This window comes from Thamnophis sirtalis, unplaced genomic scaffold (genome assembly GCF_051295495.1).
Source record: "Thamnophis sirtalis isolate CommonGarterSnake01/CBP01778 unplaced genomic scaffold, rThaSir2_p1.2 scaffold_3, whole genome shotgun sequence".
Lineage (NCBI taxonomy): Eukaryota > Metazoa > Chordata > Lepidosauria > Squamata > Natricidae > Thamnophis > Thamnophis sirtalis.
In genome coordinates this window covers 66,172,484-66,187,459 of record NW_028261383.1, presented here as the reverse complement: position 1 = coordinate 66,187,459, position 14,976 = coordinate 66,172,484, and the positions used below count along the sequence as shown (strand labels likewise).

General features: G+C 35.9%; 1 protein-coding gene across 3 annotated transcripts in view; it reads right to left on the bottom strand.

The window, feature by feature from the left end:
- ERC2 (ELKS/RAB6-interacting/CAST family member 2) overlaps window positions 1-14,976 on the bottom strand; it is a 608,417-nt gene that overhangs the window by 314,946 nt on the left and 278,495 nt on the right. For all 3 annotated transcript variants that reach the window (XR_015695894.1, XR_015695895.1, XM_087709041.1), the window contains 2 exons: window positions 12,140-12,175; window positions 391-584 (listed from right to left, as the gene is read on the bottom strand). Coding sequence is in view for 1 of the 3 variants with exons in the window: in XM_087709041.1 (XP_087565167.1) it covers window positions 391-584; window positions 12,140-12,175 (230 nt within the window). In the remaining 2 variants the exon portion in view is untranslated. The remainder of the gene's footprint in view (window positions 1-390; window positions 585-12,139; window positions 12,176-14,976) is intronic.

The following is a 14,976-nucleotide window of genomic DNA, read 5'->3' as shown; positions in this document are numbered from 1 at the left end:
TATTTAGTTTTACTTCATTCTTATTACATCCCAGTTTCTTTCAGCCAAGTCTGAGGTCCAGGTTATTTTCATTTTTTTAATCCTACTACACTTTTTCTCTCTCGTCTCCTTCAATTTTGCAAAAAAAAATAAAATGTTAATGCAGTCTCCCCACCCCACCGACTCCTGGTTCTCTATAAAGGAGCTGAGACTTTATTATCGTAGTGAATCTTCAAAAGCATTTGGACAAACGATTTACACAGAACCATATTTTTCTAAAAACCCTGTCGTATCCCGTATGGTGCTGGTCTATTTCATTTGCTTACTCCCGTGATGCATTTTGCTATTTCTTTTCATCAAGCAGGGATATAGAATGTATTTATGAGAAAAGACAGACAATAAGAAATGTACCTTTCCAGCTCAGCAATTTTCTTATCTTTGTCATTTTTTTCATTCTCTACTTCTTTGAGGATTTCTAAGAGCCTGTCCACCTCGGCTTGGGTTTTGCCACATTCCTCTCTATAGTAGGCAGCCTCTTTGTCAAGCTGCTTCAATCGATCAGCAAATTCCGGATTCTTCCGAGCTTCTTCCTCAGCTTCGTGAGCCTGTTAAATTGAAAAATAAATCAATCACTAGCCTTCCCCCCTAGTTTATAGTGTTGTTCTTTGCCGCTAAGCTCTTTATAACAAAAGGGTTACTAGGTATTCTGTGAGTTGGTGACCTTTTCTTGCTATTGGGCAAAAACTATTTTCCTTTAACTTCCCATTATTTGGGGAAGGGAGGAGTAAGACCACAATTCTAAGTTCTAGAAAGAACATTCTTCCTGGAAAAATCACATTGAACAAGTTAACTTAAGCCTACACCTGATATGGTTTGATTTAATAACTACTTTAAGCAAATCTTGAACAACTTAATGTAAGTTATTTATTTCAGGCAAGATGTGAATGCCTGAAACCAATAGTTTTACCCCAAATCCCCCTTTTCCTCCCTTATTTTATTTCATTCTGCCAATACTTAACCTGAAACATAAGGAGAAAGAAGCCCCTCATGGAACAGCACAAATAAACGTACCTGGCAAACACATGCATGAGTGGTTGGTCAGTTCACAAACAAGAAAGAATGCAATGAACACAACAGAAAAGAAAAGTGCAAAGCCCAGTCTTGTTCCCATTAAAGCTAATGGCAAAACCTCATTAATGTCATTGAGAGCATGAATGGGCCAAAAGGGTTTAAAACATTACACTGAAATAATCACACACAGATGTAAACAAGAATGCACTGCAATGCTTAGCCTACCCCTTGTTTCCCATTATTCCTAATTGGCATCTTCAAAGAGCAGGCAGAGAGAAAACAAGTAGTTTAACTGCAGTGCACATTAAAGACACAATTCAGAGAACAGTTTTTCAATGTACACAAATACATTTTAAAGGTTTAAGGATGCTTTGAAAGACTGCATGTTCTGCTGCTAGTTAATGATACAGTACAAGTTTCGGTGTTGGTTCTATTATTCCTTGCACATTTATTACTTCAGAAAGTAAACTAGCAAGAAAACAGCGACAGTCTAAATTACATCTCGGATAAAATATCACATTGATATCTACTTCTTGAAGGTTAACATGCTTTGCAATGACTTTTTTTCAGTTTTGAACAACTCTTGAGTTTCAGGAAAATATGAAGTAATGTACAAAAATCAAGTTATTAATGAATTAATGGTCAGGGCAATTTATCTGCATGTAACATATTAGTCAAGCATGAGGATAATCAAGACAGGTTTAGTCTGAGTGGATCTCTTATTCTCCCAGAAACTTCTGAGGACATTTCAAAAGTGGCAAGTTTCCTACATAGACATATTTTAAAACTCTAAACAAATCATAAGTGCACCATTTATCCATAAAGAAATTGAGCTGTGTGACATTTGTTGCCTATATGTAAACGTTTTAATATACAATATACTTTCTAAATGGAAAAGTTAGAAATACAAAATTTTTGCCATGATTGAAAAAACTTAAGATTAAACATGAAGGGAATAATTTTCTCCATAATTCAAATATAACTTAGACCATTTACAAAATACACAGTTGTCAAGTATTCCTGTAGGCTACCTCCATTAATTTCAGTGCAAATTTGTTCAAATCCAAAATAAGTATGCCCTAATAGTAAAATGTAAATTGTGACTTTTCTGAAATTGCATCTTGGATAGTCTAGTAGCGAGTGCCTTAGAACCTAAAAGCTGCGAATACACCCCCTGAATCTTATCTAGAAATCCTAAAATTAAAAATTCAATAATTCTATGTCTATTATAGGATATGGGACAGAAGAGGGTAAACATTAGAAAACAACGCAAATTAATTAGCTATGGTAGAATCCGACTTGTGGGACATATCTACGTACTTAGTGAAACAATAGCTAAATAGAATTTTGGAAGACTTGGTTGAAAGTTATTTCATAATACAGTGAATAAATTGTGACATTTCTGCACCTTAATAATTCATGCTAGATTTTGGGGTATCACTACAAAGGATGTTGAGGTTATGAGATAAAATATATTTCTATGATATATGCTGAGTTGATACTATAGTTGTTCCTTTAAAGAAGTTCTTGATATTTGGCAAATAAAACAAAAGTATTATTTTTAGAATTCTGAAGAGGTTTTTTTTAAAAAAAAAAATAGCTGAGATGTTGAGAGTTTGGGCAAATGTTTGTTCCATTTCCTATACTTACTTTTTCTTTAGAGGGGAAAAATGTGAAGGCTTATATGGTCCATTTCAAATAACAAATAGATGTGGAATAACAAAAATCAGTAGAAGAATGAACCAGAAACTTTGGTGAATAATGTTTTTGTCTGTTTTTTTTCAGATAGGCTTTCATAAGTAAAATCTTCATTCAGTGTAATATTGAAAAGAAACAATATGGAAACATGTTGTAGATTGTGGAGAGGATTTCAGACAGGACAAATGGTGACACACCCCCTCCCCTCCCAAAAAGTTCATTTTGTGAGGTGTCAGCTTCATAAAAGAAAAACAGGGGTTATTATTCTTAATATCTCTGTGGGGATTCTTGGGATATCTGGAGAACCATACATCACTTCTTTAAGAGAGGATTACAACTGAGATAGCCAAGTAAACAGCAGCAGCAAAATAAGTCTTCAAGAGGGAGACAGGTTGTAAACGATTGAGTCTATAAGATTTTTAAGCATTATCATGAGCATCCTGAATTGGACTCAGAGGATAACCAGCCAACAGAGAACACTTAATTCTTCCCATGTTGTTAAATAAGAAGTTAGAGTCAATATATTAGTATAGGCTTTTATGGCTAGTATGTGTGGAGTTTCAGGGTTTAGTGACTATGGTCTAAGCAACAGATTTCCCAATGTTTCGCAGGCAACAGTGGCTGGCGGTTTCAGAGGCACCGTGGTCTGCAATCATCTATCTAGACCACAGTCACTAAATCTTAAAGCTCAACACTACCCCAATTATAGTTAATGTCATAAAGTATAATGATCTGCCAAGGCAGCCAGGAGTATAACAACATCACAGTACTCTGTCTGGCAACAAAAACGAAATGCACAGGTACAGTATAGGTGGTACTTTGCTCAATAGTAGTAACCGTGAAAGGGATCTTGGAGTCCTAGTGGACAACCATTTAAATATGAGCCAGCAGTGTGCAGCAGCTGCCAAAAAAGCCAACACAGCTCTAGGCTGCATAAATAGAGGGATAGAATCAAGATCAAGTGAAGTGTTAATACTACTTTATAATGCCTTGGTAAGGCCACACTTGGAATACTGCATTCAGTTCTGGTCGCCATGATGTAGAAAAGATGTGGAGACTCTGGAAAGAGTGCAGAGAAGAGCAACAAAGATGATGAGGGGACTGGAGACTAAAACATATGAAGAACAGTTGCAGGAACCGGGTATGTTTCGTTTAATAGAAAGAAGGACTAGGGGATATATGATAGCAGTGTTCCAATATCTCAGGGGTTGCCACAAAGCGGAAGGAGTCAAACTATTCTCCAAGGCACCAGAGGGAAGAACAAGAAGCAATGGGTGGAAACTAATCAAGGAAAGAAGCAACTTAGACCTGAGGAGAAATTTCCTGACAGTTAGAACAAATAATCAGTGGAACAGCTTGCCTCCAGAAGTTGTGAATGCTCCAACACTGCAAGTCTTTAAGAAGATGTTGGATAGCCATCTGTCTGAAATGGTATAGGGTTTCCTGCCTAGGCAGGGGGTTGGACTAGAAGACCTCCAAGGTCCCTTCCAACTCTGCTATTGTATTGTCTTTCCTATTTTCAGCAATCAGCAGGATAACTGAGGCCATCTGCCCTAGTTATCTTTCGATGTCAAATCTGCATCTAACCCTAACCCTTTTAAAAGGTTCAGAATAATCCTTTTGATTTGAGAATTGCTGGACCTACAATAAAATATAAATGTGATCAGAATTACATTAAGATGATGGCTAAAGAGCCATAGTGACACAGTAGTTAGAGTGCAATATTGCAGGCTACTTCTGCTGACTGCTGATTGCCAGCAGTTCGGCACTTCAAGTACAACGGGCTCAAGGTTGACTCAGCCTTCCTTCTTTCTGAAGTTGGTAAAAGGAGAACCAAGATTGTTAGGGACAATATGTTGACTCTGTAAACCACTAGGAGATGGCTGTAAAAGCACTGTGAAGTGGTATATAAGTCTAAGTGCTATTGCTAAATCAGAACATGGCTTTGATTACATATAAATAGTCCTTGGTTAATGACCATTCATTTAGCAGCTGTTCGAAGTTAGGACAGCCTTAAACAAGGGAATTTACACAGGTCCTCAGAATTGTGGTAACTGCAGTTACATGATCAGGCTTTAGGCGCTTGACAATTGCCTCACAATTATGACAGTTGTAGCATCCTTCATTCATGTGATTGGCATTTCCCACCAGTTTCCAACAAGAAAAGTCAATGGAGAAGCTCACAGGGGGGTTGCAAATGGTGATCACATGATGTAGCCATGTCACTTAGCAAAAGAATTCCCAGACCCAATTACTGTCATTAACCAAGGAGTACCTGTAATTCTGATCACCATGTTGACTTTTTTATTTCCCTCTTCTATGGACATTCCTAGTGGGGGGGGGATGGTCTGCTATACAAAATGTGTTGAGCTCTTTGTATGGGTTTCATACATTAATTAGTTGCATGTAGGGACTGGTTCACATTCTATGGCCCACATACTGCACATCTCATGTATATGCTATTGATATCAGTGCTTTATACTGAAAAGACCAGAAAGAGTAGCATGGGGTGGCCTAATTCTGAGTGTACTGCAATATCTATCATACAGAACTAGAATGTTCATACTGAGCAAGTCACCTGGAAAAGTGACTTAAGATATACACTCCAGATAGGCTATGGTTAGGGTAGCAATATGTATATTAACTCTGCTCTCAGAAATTTGTTTCTTATGTTCCATTCAGCTTCATGGCATTAAAATATATTTATACTACACTGTATTAAAGATAGGATCATACTAGTAACTATAAACAATAATCTCATATTAGGTTGCTTGGAAATTACAAGAGAGGAGATCAGAACTTTCCTCTTTTTTATCCTTTTCATCCTTTATTATCCACTCATTCATTTTCAAAGACCATCAAAAGGATAAAGAAGCTACCTGCAAACCTCTTCATACTTTTTATTCAATTTCTATCTACTGGTCTTTATTGTTTAATAGTGCATTCAGTAGACAAAGTTAAGGATTAAAATATCTCTACATTGAGCAAGGACTACAAGATCTCCAATGCTCCTTCCAAGTTTCTTCCCATTCTATATTCCTATGAACGTTTCAGTTTGGAAAATGTAATTTTGATGTCCACCAATTATGTAGTTCACATTTTGTTGGGCTATATTAAAGACCGCTTCATTTTTTTTCTGCTTAAGAGCAGGCAACCAGATACTGTATACATCTGTGGTTCAATGAGTAAGCCCAAAGAACTGTACAACTGCTCTATCAAAGCATACTCAGGGGAAGATACATAGTTGCTTCAGCCTTGCAGGTCTTCAAGGCCAAGCAACACTTAGAGTATATTTTAGGTCAACTGTCTCTGCTAGTCTTGATGGATTGCAGTAGCAACATAGTTTAGCTGTTTTGGGATCATATCCAGGATAAGCTTAAAGAAAAGGAGATCCATCCATTATTTTATACAATCATAATTACACTCATGCAAATTGATTGTCTCCAAATATTTATGGAAAACTGAATGAATTATAAATTAACTTTTAAAAACTGCTAGAGCATGAGACTTATATTGTGTGGAATATCCGTGTGACAGTTTATGAACTGTCAACTAGTTTTCATGCTTCTGCATACCCACAAAGAGAGAAGGGGCTGAATTTAGGAGGAAGGGGAAAGAAACCTAATCAGGTTTTATGAAGAAAACCAGTCTTGCATTATTTTTACTTGTTATTCCAATTATTATACACAGAAATATTACTTTATCATAATGAATGTAAAAAAGTGAAAAGGTGTACATTATTTATTATCATGTTATATGCATCATTTATTCTTCCAACATTGGTATATAAGCATAAGAAGAGCAATACATGTTTATTTAGAAGAGCCAAAATATGAGTGATTAATAAATGAGACAGCAAAAAGACGCATGCAAGAAAATACCTTAGATCCTTCAAATTGGATTTAATAACATCATGCCATCAGAGATGGCGCAATTCCAGTTATTAGTTAATATCTGGGATTGATTGGAGGCTACAATTGAGAACTGTCCTCTAAACTAACTAAGATTGTTTGCTGTTTGCCATTGTTTCTGCAAACATTTAGATAAACAGAATCCAGTGGATAGTGTTCCTTTAATGCAGAAAACAAAAACATTTTATACAAAATACAGATAACCCCAGAACAAACTGAAAGATTCAAAAATATGATCTTTTAGCATAACATTATAATTCACAAACTATTTAAGACAGAAACTATAACCAAATTAGGTTACTAGATCAGGGAATGGCTATTTTTTATATGATGTGTTTTCACAAAAACAAGTACCATCAACTGAAAAGCATTGTGTAACTATGCTATTTTGTTTTCTTTAATGGAGTTCCTCTGATAAGAAAAAAGACTGAGGCAATAGGATTCAAATAGTAGAAAATACCATCAGAATTGAAGAATACATAGAATAGGATGAAGTTCCACAAGAAGAGCCTTCTTCGTGATCCCACTAGATTGATCATAACCCTCCTTAACAGGGAGGACCCATAGCATTCCCTGCCTCCCTGCCATGGTAAGTCAGATAGATGTGATGAGAAAAGGACATCACATCACCTGATTTACCAGATAGTCACATAACCTGGTCCCAAGCCATGTAGGACTTTGAAGTGAGAAGCAGCACCTTGAATTGGATCTGGAAACAAACTGGCAGCTAATGCAGCCCCTTGCAGGAGAGGTGACATATGTGCACAGCTACACCCGCACACAATAATGCCGCCCACTGCATTTTAAACCAACTGAAGCTTGGAAAGCAAAGGAAGTACGAGAGAGCTATCGGGCACACAAAAGCACAGATCCTGACTTTGTAGGGCTCATATCCACCAACACAACCAATGATCTAAAGATGTCTTCCAGAGCATAGAATACATATATAGAATGAATTCTCCTTTTATTATTTTTCAAAGAAATATAAATGCTTATTATAAATCCACCAAAATCAATATGTTCTTTAATATTTTCAAGTGCCTCCAAATGCCATCTTTCAGGAAATTAGCTTGTTTGTTTAATAAAAGACGAGAAACATCACAACAATAAAAGAGAATAATAGTTGACCACAAGCAATAATAAAAACTATCCTTCTCACACAACACACAATCCAAAGGGGGCCTAATAACTAGCCCAAGGCCTGAGGGAAGATGCAGGTTTTTTAAAACTCAATTACAATGCAGAGGAGCAGTGTAACATATTGTACTTATTCAACTTAAAGACACTGTCCAACTGCAATCAACTCTGGCCCACTCACAATTGAAATCTCTGAGGAAATGTTGTTCCAGAGGGTAGATGCTATGCTACAGAAGACATGCTTTGTGGGTCTTATTAAAAGATATTGTTTAATTGATGGAAACTGGAAAACTCTGCCTGATCATACAGGATGGTCAGAAACCATGGGAGACACAGTTCCTTAGACATCTAGGCATGATGTTATCTGGCTTTATAACAAGAAACTTCAATTCCATAAAAAAAAGTCTGCTGTTATTATTAAGAATAACAATCCCTGCTGTTAAGCAGTACAACTTGTAGATCACAGATGTTATATGACAGGGGGATCACACTCAATTTCATTGAGGGCTGCATCAGGGTTGGTGTTTGATCTCAGGGGGCCAGACTGGATATGACCAGCTCGACGTCACTCGTGTCGGGGGTGCCTGTGGCGGCCTGAGCACTCTGCCAGCAAAAACGGTTCCCAAGCTCCATTTTTGGCTGTGATGGTATCCTGCAACCTCTGCCAGCAAAAACGAAGCTCGGGAGGGATGCACACGGCCCTCGCGACCTCTGTTTTCACTGGTAGAGGCACCGCAAGCCAGTCCTTTGCTGTTTCCAGAGTGGCCCTGCAGGTCAGATCAAAGCATCCCGCAGGCCAGATCCAGCCCATGGGGCCTTAAGTTCGACATACCTGTCATATGGTTATTATGAAACCTGCACATAACTGTTCACACTACTACATTCTGGGCCAAGAGCAATTTCTCAGTAATATTGGAGACAATCCCCTATAAACCACATGGCAACAGTTCGTGTACAAGGTTTCCAGAATAGTTAACAGAATCTCACTGTGGAACTGATGTTTCAAATCACTAGTTAAGAAATTATTGGAAAGACAGCATAATGCTCAGGAAAAAAAATCTCCATTTTAAATAAAATTATTTTGCCTTGAGGTAGGATGTTGAACTTGATGACTTCCTGGATTATATCATTTCAAAATAGTATATTGTAATTACTTGTGCAAATCTGACGCAATTTGATAAATAGGAGAATATCCTGACTAAGAACTTGTCTAAAAACAATGTATTAGATATGTTATCTCATTGCTCACCTTTTGCGGTGGCAGCTTCCTGAGCCAAACTATGTTTTATTTTAGCCATAGAACTGCTAGTGAAAAATGTCAAGTTCTGGTTTTACGCTCAGATAATCAAATAGTGGCATGCAGCCTCTCAGCCAGGATGGCCTCTCTCATGTCTATGTCACATTGACCCTATTTCATAGCAATACTAAGCCAGCATAATTGAATTTAAATCCGGGTAGTATTTTTGGAAGGATTTAAAGCAAAAAAAAGTGGGGGGTGAAGAACTGTGGAAACTATAAACAGTTTCCAAAATATAAGTTCCACTAGGAGCAACGTCACCCACTACTCACGGGATCTCTAAAGGTAACGTTTGCAGGTCACACTAACTTTCAGATTCTTAAGGGGACATTTATGTATTTATGCGCTGAATCACACTAAGATTCTTTGTCGGAAATAGTATGTAGGCAGGCCAAATCGTGCTGAATGCCTTTCTATAGGCCATATAACAAACCTGGGTCATGTGTATTCATTTTCATAGTGGCTTCAGATAGATTTCATATTTTAGATAAGATGATGGAAATCTTATTTAAATGAAATGGGCCTCAGAATGCTTCAGAGGAGGTGTAATTTTAAGCCCACTTTACTCTGTAGTTTACAAACATTCCAGTTCAGAGATTAGTCCTAGATGAAAAATGACCACATTTTTATCTTATGGGGGCAACCACACCCATTTGCCATTCATCAAAGTTTTTCTTGTTAAAAATCAGCTTTCTGTTGGGGAAAAAAATCATACTTCATTGATAATATATTTCCAGCTTAAGCCTGGAACACTTGAAGTGACTAAAAACAGCTGACCCACCCAATCAGCAGAGAATAATAAAAATAATTCCAGGTTTTATATGAACTTAATCCTACCCAATACTTAATATAATTACAGGGTAGATTTGAATAAGTGAACGTTTGCAAGAATCTCTTATTTATTCACTCAATGTTTTCATTACAACAGTAGAATTTGCTCCTGTGTCAAGAGGGAGTATAATACTTCTGTATGTTACACATAGCTTGTTTAGATACAGGTCCGACAGGAAATACATTTTTTTAATAAACATAATTTTATAATATAGGAGACTATAACATGATGTTCTATCATTAATAATATAACTCTATTGCTTTCATGAATATATGTAACATAAACACACTTTTTCCTCAAAAATGATTTTCAGATTTGGAACGCTGATTGATTTATGATGTATGCTCTCCTCTTATCCACACTGCAATCTATGCAATGTGTTAGGCACAAACAAAACCCACAGACGCAGAGTTCAAGCTAACTACTTTATTTTGTACTTTTATAATACAAGAATCTGGCAGCCCATTGCTGGGAATAGTTAGATGAGTTTCCAAGAAACTTAGACGGGATTGGCCCTAGCCTTTTGTGGTTGCATAGTGACTCCAAATTAGCCCTGTGCTTGATCCCTCCTGCCTGCCAGGGCGGATGCTTCCCAAATATCGGAACGGGAAAAATTGCCACAGCCAACTTGCTGTGGCCAACTCACCACGGCCAACTTGCTGTAGAACAACTTAACAATTCTATTTAATTATTTAAAATAAATAAAAATGGTTTTAATTTTTGCCATTCACATTTATTCTGTCCTCCTTTTGTATTTAACGATGCTATTCCACTATCTCTTTGACGTTAACGTAATTCTTGTTCCATGGTGAGTTGTCCTGCTGGCTGTGGTGTGTTGTCCCACAGCAAGTTGGCGGTGGCAACTCTCTGTGGGACAACTTGCTGGCCGTAGTAAGTTAGTCATGGCCAACTATCATGGACTCTCCCGACATCTATCACATTAATGGCTTAAAAAGCCAGACAATTCATTGGTAGTTTTTTTTTTAAAGCTGCTGAATACATAAATGTAACACTTAAGTGTTTAAAAGGAAACAAGATGGCATTTCTTTGGTTGAAATAGCCACTGATTATTTCATTCTCTCAGCTTTGTGCACTTCAGCAAAAGCCTTGCTGACATGCTTACACTTGTGTCTTAAAAGAGTTTCTGAAAGATTGCAAGGTTCTGAAGAAACATTGTGCTACCTGCAGTAATGAGAGCTCTTTCAGAGAGGGACCATGTGAAAAGCACACCTGCTCATGTGGAATAGATCCAAGCATTATCGCTTTCCTTATGTATTTTTTATAGAGATGCACATGTACATTTTGCAACCCTATTATTTGCAAGCAAAGGTATTTAACGCAAATAAAAGCAAAGTTATTAGAGAAACAATACATTTCTATCTTCTGCCATAAATCAGGGGTAAATCTAGTAGCACCTTTTTTTAATTAACAGATTTTATTAAAAGGCATCAGTCTGCATGAATTGATGGCTTTTAATAATTTTTGTAGCCAGAAAAGTTGCTATCAGACTCCTCCTGATTTGGGGCTACCATAAACTAACAAGATTTTCCTCCTACAAAATATAAGTAACATATAATGGCCTGAATGATGTCTTGAATTACCAATACCATTTGATTGTATACACCTGCTTGTTTATTCTTATATTATATTTGTAATCCATTTTTAATACCTTTGTAATTACAGACTTTGCCATGGGTATGTAACTATGGTCAAATGATTGAATTGAATTATATTAACCATGCTGGACATTGATTTTCTTTATACTTAAAACTCAACTATCTACCAACCAATGCCATGTTATATTATATCACTTGCTCCAGGATAACAGCATTTATTAACATTTTAGAGAAACGGTGAATAACTTCCCAAAGCTTACGTTTAATTTGAAGGATCTAATAAAGTATGCCATAAGCATAGCCGTAAAATAACAATAAAGCTTGATATTTTCATGCTTTCTTACAATTAAGCAGTTGAGGACCTGAAGGCAATACAAAATTTGAGTGCAAGGTTTATTTGCCCAATTTTTAATGAATACCATTTTAAAAAAAGAACATTGGCCTTAAAGTCCACAGAGCCCACTTAATTTTATACAATGCAAATGAAGCCATCATAGGTTCAGCAAAGCGCTACAGAGGAAGAATAGAACATCATGATGGGTAAAATAGATCCTCATGCTTTCATATGTTACAGTGGAGACTTTCTGAAAGGACTTACGGGATTGTACATCTGATTGAACAATTGTTCAGCTTGCTACATTGCAAAGGTGGGAAGAATGAAGCACAGACAGGAAAAGAAGGAAAGATCCAGGAAAATAGTATTAGCTTAGCAAAACTGGCATATTTGCACAGAAGAACTTGGAATTTAAAAAAGAAGAAGAAATTTTAAGTTTCTAAGCATTCCTTACTGAATGTGAGAAGCTCTAGGGAAAAATAACTGTTGATTTTGGCTCATAGAAAAGAATGGCTAGAGTACAAAATCCAAGGACTGTGTTACTTTTCCTTTCTCAAATGAAATAATCCATGAAATACAAAAGCTGTCCACTGCTGATGATACATTAAGTGCTGGTTTCTAGCAATGAATCATTAGAAGTGTTTTTGGCCAAGGCTGCAATTTATCATCAAAGGTTCAAAGATGGTAATAAGAAAGATTAATTAGACTTTATTGTTAAATGTAGAGCTTTCTTTTCATATTAAGATAAAACTTAATTTCCATTTTATTTGAATATAGAATATTGTATGGCTAAATTAGTAGTGGCCACATCTAAGAAGTGATGGAAAATTATTGCTGATAAATAGAAAGGCAGTGATATAACATTGGAAACAGAGACACCTTCTGAAATAAACATCAGCAAGTTATTTTTTTGTCATAACCTCCTATGCATGTATCAACAGTGCTTTCACAAGTATGGTACCACAGCCCAGTGCAAGGATCCAAGGAGGGTCAAAAAAGTCAAGATTGAAGCCATGAACATCATGCCCCTTTTTGTGCATGTTAATTGTGTCATCCCAGACAGCTCTGTCACCCAAATTTATTTTTCCAGTAACTAACTTTACATTAGAAACATTCTTCAGGATTTCCACTTCAACTTTTAGATCCATGCTTCAAACAGGAAAGGTGAAGCCTCATAATTTGGTGGGTCTTGCTTTCATAATGTTATCCTAAGATTAATTTAGGTTCCATTTGATTGTTCCTGGTTTCCCAAAATAAAAATATGGAACTAGCAGGTGTGTGTGTGTGTGTGTGTGTGTGCGTGTGTGTGTGCGTGTGTGTGTGTGTGTGTGTGTGTGTGTGTGTGTGTGTGTGTGATACATTTCTTCACTTTAAACTAACTCCAGAAAGTTTCATTTTTTATTTCTTATAATCATAATAATTTCTCCTTTTACAACAGATAAGCAACAGTTTAGCTTCCTCATACCTTTAATTTCTAGACCCATCAGTTTTCATTGCTCTAAGAGATTTTTTTTAAAGGGATATACAGTATGTTAGGAATTAAACATTTGACTGTTGACATTATCATTAGAAACCAAATGTCCCAAATCAGTGATTTTCTTAAAACTGGAATGCCTGCATTTCAAGATTTCAAGATAACCATTTTCTTCTAAAGGATTACTTGAATTTAATGTCACCAAATAAAATATAAATCAAAAATTATCATTTGTTGATAATTATTATTCACAATCTATGTTTTCCTTCAAGCAATGTAGATATTAGCTTTAAGATGTAAATAACATGATGAAATGTGGGGGCGGGGGGCATTCTTAAGCCTTCTTTTTTCATTCAGAAAAAAAAATCTGGAGAAAAAACAACTTCAAAAAACAAAACAAACCCCTGATCTGTCTCTAGGTTAAAGTTCTGCAGAAAAATGATGCTGCTGTAAAATAAATCAACCAAAATGTTACAAAAGTTGAATAAGGCAAAAAGGCTTCATAGATTAATATTCTGGTCCATTAATGGTCAACAAGTGGTCAACTTTAACCAAGTATGAACAGGGGTACCATCTACTCACATTCCCCACTAGCTATATCCATTGTCAATAGTTTGCTAATTTCACAAATTCCTGGTTTATTTCTGAAGCCACAATTGGGACCTGAGTTGTAGGCAATACTGGTTTAAATAAAAAAAATATAGACAAGAATTTATATTAATTTGAAGTGGACAGTCTAACACTTTAAAATCATATTTCGTTTCCCAAAGCTAGCATGGTATAATCTAGCAAGAAGAGTTCTGAAGACCTTCCGTGACTGCAGTAACATGCAAATTTCTAAGGAAGAATAATTGCCACACATAATTTAAATATAGCGTTAAGGGCCCAAATATGTTATGGATATCAAATCTATAGTGGTGCACTAGATGTATTTTGTGCTATATTGAGTTTACCAGATTACTTCATATCAAAGTTTAATTGGCTGACAGTGATTAGGTGTATTGCTATATTTTGTTTTTAGTATGCTATTTTGAACTGCAAAGCATCAACTGCAGTTTAAACAGGAGTAGAATATTCTTTTATTTTGTACCCAGATACCATGTACAATGTGCATAAAATCTTAAACAGTATCCTTGTTTTTAATGATTACTCACATTATATATTTCTTTCCAAGGTATCATGAAAGCCAGGAAACAGCCAAATTTAAACATTAAATTCTCCCTCTTCAGTTAAAGCATTGTACCTTGATTAATTCATTGGCAACATGGCTATTTACAAATTGTGAAACGCAAACATGATACTTAAATCAAGAAATATGCCATGAGTTTGTCTTTCAACAAAGACTACATATAATAGTAACTGACATATGGATAAGTAAGGTATGATACTAAATGCATTAATATAATTCTAAAAATTATTTTGATAATTATTAGTTCAAATGTGATTAGATGTGCTAGACAACATCCAATATTCAATTATATATCAATAGTTTTTTCCCTTATGAACAAATCTAAAGCACTACTAATAAAAAAAAAGTTCTTCTACTTTAAGCTTTTAACAATCCTTTGATAACAATACACGAGATGCAAACAGTTTAACTAACTAAAAAGACTTTTTAGTGTAAAAA